Raw genomic sequence first — 5,464 nt, forward strand, 5'->3', positions numbered from 1 at the left:
CCCCCGGACCCTGGCCCCGGCCACGCCACGCCACGCCACGCCCATGCCGTGGCCCCGCCCCCACCGTGGCCCCTTAAGAAACAATGGTGCAGGACGGCGGTTCTCAACCCGGCGGCAGAGGAGTCACCCAGGGAGCTTTAAAAATTGCTGCGTCTTGGTCTCCACCCCAGGGGTTTTGATTCGATTGCCAGGGGGAAGCCCAGGCACCAGCATTTTATATAAAAACACTGCATGAGGTGATCCTCATGCAGCCAAGGTTGAGACGCCCTGGGGTAAATGATGAGTAGAATCGGAAAGACAGGCGTGAGACACAGCACTGTCCCTGCCAGGGCGCTGTGACTTGGGTGCAGGTGTGCCTGGACACTGAGATCCCACCAGTCACTGCCGGCCACGAGGCGCCCCCGCCAGTGACCTCGATGAATTGAGCACACGTCAGGAACTTCCGTGGGTCACGACTTGTTAAAGACACAAATTTGTAGGGCCTGGGGCTTCCGTTTTCTTTAGTTTCGCCCCTGCCGTTTGCCATTTTTTAGAAGGCAAAGGTGAGGGAGGCATTATCCCGTCCCTCGCGGGGCTGACGGCAGGGCAGGGGCAGGGGCAGGGCCAGGCGAGTGAGGTGCCCAGTATACACATCAGGAGGCAGTACCCACCGGCAGGACCATGCACGTGCACCTCAGGTGTCACCAAGCCCCATCACAGCCCAGGTGCCCAGTCTTACGTAGGAAGAGATATCAATAACCAAGTCTAACGCCACGTAACAGGTGGCATAGTCAGAGTCTCTAAGGCACAGCTGAAGCGGAGAGGAAGGGGTCAGCTCTTCTTAGGAAAACATCCTTTGGGGTTTTCAGCGAGTGTCCCTCTGGGGAAACCTGCACTGTTTTGCCCTTTCCCTGTAACAGCGGAGAAGGTTTCATCTTGAGTCGCTGGACACACTCTCAACGGCCTGACCCGATGGACTGTACCCTGCAGGCTCTGAGAGCAAAATCCTGCTCGTTAGGGTCTCAAGTGAGAAGGGGGAAGAGAAGAAATGGGCTGGGTTTATTGAATGAGGAAATGATCACAGCCCGGAGTTTGGGCCCAGAAGCATCGTTAACTCCCCCTTCTACCCAAACAGTCGTGAAACCCAGTGGGGTCCACCTCAAACTGGTTCTGAGGTTCTCGGACTTCGGGAAGGCCATGTTCAAACCTATGAGGTAAGTGACTGCTCTCCTCACCTCCATATGCACAGCTGTGGCAGCCCTGACCAAAAGTGAATAAAAGTGGTCTAAAGTCTTTAAGCCAAGCATTTATAGACTCTCTTTGGGGGCCATCTGCACAAGCGTACAACTGTTTTGGTGATAACGATTCAAAACAGTAAGAGCTGGGTCTTTGCTAGTGTTTCTGCTACACACTTGACATGCATTGTGCCTTTGCATCATCAACCATCTTATGAGTCGGGGACTGTTACAATGTCCACTTTATGGATGAAAACACTGAGGCCGGGAGAGGCCAGCTCGCCCCAACCTCCCAGCTGCAAGCAGTGGGAGCAGGATTCAAACCAGGCAGCTGGACTGCCAAATTCACACTCTACCTCCAGAAATGAGCCTCGCTTTTTTCCAGGGCTAGGACCCTCAAAAAAGGTTAGAGATATCTACATAGTAATACTTGTTTTGATTGAAAAACTAGACCATGAAGAAAGGCTACCCTGAAGCCAATCACACTTTTTAAAAAAACTTTTATGTATTTATTTTTTATACAGCAGGTTCTTATTAGTTATCTATTTTATACATATTAGTGTATGCATGTCAATCCCAATCTCCCAGTTCATCCCACCACCATCACCCCCCCCTCCCCGCTTTCCCCCCTTGGTGTCCATACGTTTGTTCTCTACAGCCAGTCACACTTTTAAATTAATTTCTATTTGATTCGTAACAACAGCAAATACATGCCTTCAAAATTTTGTAGTGTGTCTGTGTGGGCAAAATAATAGGTATTCAGTCTACGGACAGAGCTTGGTGTGCGTATGGGTTCCTGGCCCCCAAAAGGGTCTGCAGCAGAGGTTAGAGATTCCTGAATCAGGAATGGTCCCCTGGACACGACACGCCCAAGAGAAAATGGCCCAGGAGGGGTCTCAGTACCCAAGTCATGCTTTCTGCCAGAAAGCACGGTCTTCCGGTGGAATCCCATTCGGCTGACTTAGATTCCGAAACTTCCGTCAACGGAGAGGCCTATTGAAGGCCCTGTAGGTGGGTCTGACGGTCGAATGAGCACCAAATAAAGAGTCTTAGCTCTGATCCCTGCACTGCCCTAGCAAAAACCCTTATAAAGCACCAAGCACTTACATACTTCGGCATATAAAGTACTAAGGAGAGCTTTATAATACATCAGCTGCGCGTTGAATCACCTGGGAAGCCTTGAAAAACCCCGATGCCTGAATCCCACCCTCAGGGGGTCTAATAGGATTGGTCTGGGGGCCCCCCTCTAATCCCAAGGCAAGGACAGCCTTGAAAACCACTGCCGCACAAGGAGATCCTCCATTTTTCCATGTGAAAATCCAAAAAACTAGTCATTTGGTCAATTAAATAAATAACGATGTATTGGGAGATTGGGATTGGCATATATACACTAATATGTATAAAATAGATAACTAATAAGAACCTGCTGTATTAAAAAGAAATAAAATTCAAAAAAGAAAAGAAACAGATGGAGTACTACAAAATTAAATAAATATATAACGATGTACATGAAACGAGGGAATGTCTGCCTCTGTTTAATTTACCAATGAAAAAAAATCTCATCATATAAAACAATACAGAGATTTGGAAATATTGCTTCCCCCCCGCCACCCAGTCTCACATGTCACTTGTCCAAAATTTTTCACATTGGTCCTCAGCATCGCTGGAGTCGAGTTTGGGGTCAATGTTAAATCCATGTTAAATTCTGCCCCTGTCACCACCAGCAGCCTGTTTTAACCAGTTCAGTCAGGTAATAAAAGCAGCATCTCAGCTGAATGAATCTGTCCCAAACAAAATAAAGAAATTGAGAGGGAGCCCTTGAATATGTTAAGACTCCCTTTTCTGAGGGACAGTTTGGGGAGGGGGGGGTCTCATCTTATATTCAAGCCTATAAAGTACTAAAAAGAACTGTGTTCCTTTTAAAAGAGAGCGACAGCTTTGCGCACACAGGGCTATCAGCCCAGGTCCAGAAGCAGGCACAAGATTCTTGGGTGCCACTCAGCTGGACACAGAGCCACCGTCGTGTTTGGGCCATTGGAGAGTTTTAAATGATCGTTATGGTTAGTCGTGCATGTTTAATGTATAGTCCTAACTGAGCATCAGTTAGAGAGGAAGTAGAAGGAACACTGATGTAGAAACATGAGATGTTAAAGAGAAGCGTCAAAATAATGATAAATCTGCAAATTCACCATTTATCGCCAGATCCACGAATTGCACTCTCTGAGCAAAATTCGTATGTGGCACATGAAGATGTCTGTAATTTTTAAAAACTGGGAGCTAATAGAGAGTGGATGAGCTCTATTTGGGGGAGAAAAAACTACTCACACTTGTAGTGTTCTGTTTGCAAGAAAGCCCATGAAATAACAGCCTCAAATCTCTTCTCTGCCTTGTCAATTACGAACAAAACGCAAAAAGTGCTCAACTGAACCAGCTGTTTCCCTGACTATAATGCAAAAGCTTCCAACATTAGGTCACAAAAGCCATTTGATCTACGCTCACGCCATAACACAAAGTTTAATCTGCGTTTTCTAAAATTTAGTCCCAAGCCAAAGTATCATTTTAAAATGTATTTCTTGAAAAAGCATGCATTTTTCTCCTACAAGTAATGTAAAGTAAACAGCATTTGTCCCTTTTTAAAAAAGGAGAGTAGAAATTTATCTTTGGGAAATACAAATTCTGACCACAAAGATTGTATTTTTAATGTGATATAATTCAATAGATGCAAAGATGAGAAATACATCTGTGCTTCTCAAGCTTTGGGAAGCACCGACGTAAAGCAGAAATGATTTTCAAATTTAAAATCATGCCTAAATATGCCAAACAAAAATGAAGAAATGATGGTTTAGAAAATTCTAAGGGGCATCCCAGAGATTGTGTATTCTCTCTTTTTTTTTTAATTTTTATTTTTTCTTTACCTTTTTTTTTTTTTTTTTCCTGGCCAGGGGTTAAAGCCGTGGGTCGCAGCAGTGAAAGTTCCAGGTCCTAAACGATGGACCGCCAGGGAATTCCCAGACTGTGTGTTCTTACACACAGAATTCAGGAATGAGAACGAGCTGAGGACACATGGACAGCCCTTGCTGACCTGGACATTCGGCGATGCTATAAGCAGCCCTGGGTCAGGCCTGGGCCATACTCTAAGTGTGGCTGCACCCTTTAAAGGAGAGTGCCCACTCTGGGCAGCCCCTTGCCGTGGTTTCCAGGACTGGCTGGTGTTTGGGACGAAGCGCCCATCACTGTTTCCATTTCGGGCGCCGCGTACTTACAGCTCATTACACAACATTACGCCGATTTACATTTACATTGCTTTCACAGCCCTCGTGCAGCCCCGCACGGTGGATTATAAAATTATTTGAAGATCATCCTTTTTCCAAGGATTATCATCAGCACTGAGGCCAGTCATCCTGGGGCCGGCAGCCGGGATGCCCTTCATATTACTGGGAGGCACCTAAACATACATACCCAGCCGGCCCTTCATGACCAGGCAGGATGGTGCTTTTCAGGAATCTAGTAGGGATTCTTTAATGTATATAAGTACATATCCTGTGCACTAGCCTCCCTTCAATCTCTGGCAGGACCCGCTCTCACGACCCAGGTGAGGTGCCTCCGAGTAGACGGTCGATTCACAGACCCAGAACTTTTTGCTCTTCCGTGTCGGTCATGCTAAATTGCACCTGTAGGGCACTTTTCCTTTTATAAAGTTCTGTCTCGTACCCCACCTCTCTTAATCCTTGGCCCCCGGGCGTACACAACCTCTGGTGTGTTAGCCAGCGCCCTGTCTTCTGTGTATCCGCGGAAGAATGGATTTCTTCCCTCCAACCACTGGGCTTTTCAGAGAATCAGTGGCCGTCACCAGAGCTGCTCGAGAAGGAGGCTTGGCACCCGGCGGCCTCCAGGATGGTCCGCATCTTGCAAGAAGCTTTGCTCCTCCTGCCTGCCGGTCTCCCCAGCCGAGGGAGCCACGGGCTGTTCCTGATGTGCTGTCCCATCATCCGTGCATCCCTGAAAAGCATAAAAGCGTGTCTTCCTTCCCGTCTGGTCACGTGTGTCAGCTCTCTTCTCAGGCTCCCAGCGGAGGTCTGAGTCCAGGGCGTGACCCCTTCCTTCCAGGCAGCTGCGAGACGAAGAGACGCCCGAGGACTTCTTTTACTTCATTGATTTTCAGAGACACAACGCTGAGATTGCAGCTTTCCATCTGGACAGGTAGGGTCTGGCCCCGGGGAGGCGGCGCTGACTGCGGAGGGCCATCCCCC

At 47.8% G+C, this 5,464-nt stretch overlaps 1 protein-coding gene across 1 annotated transcript in view; it reads left to right on the plus strand.

The window, feature by feature from the left end:
- FAM20A (FAM20A golgi associated secretory pathway pseudokinase) overlaps positions 1–5,464 on the plus strand; it is a 45,819-nt gene that overhangs the window by 34,276 nt on the left and 6,079 nt on the right. Inside the window, exons 4-5 of the mRNA XM_007455266.1 lie at positions 1,115–1,193; positions 5,322–5,414. Coding sequence (XP_007455328.1) covers positions 1,115–1,193; positions 5,322–5,414 — 172 coding nt within the window. The remainder of the gene's footprint in view (positions 1–1,114; positions 1,194–5,321; positions 5,415–5,464) is intronic.

Source organism: Lipotes vexillifer, unplaced genomic scaffold (assembly GCF_000442215.2).
Source record: "Lipotes vexillifer unplaced genomic scaffold, Lipotes_vexillifer_v1.1 scaffold664, whole genome shotgun sequence".
Taxonomy (NCBI): Eukaryota; Metazoa; Chordata; class Mammalia; order Artiodactyla; family Lipotidae; genus Lipotes; species Lipotes vexillifer.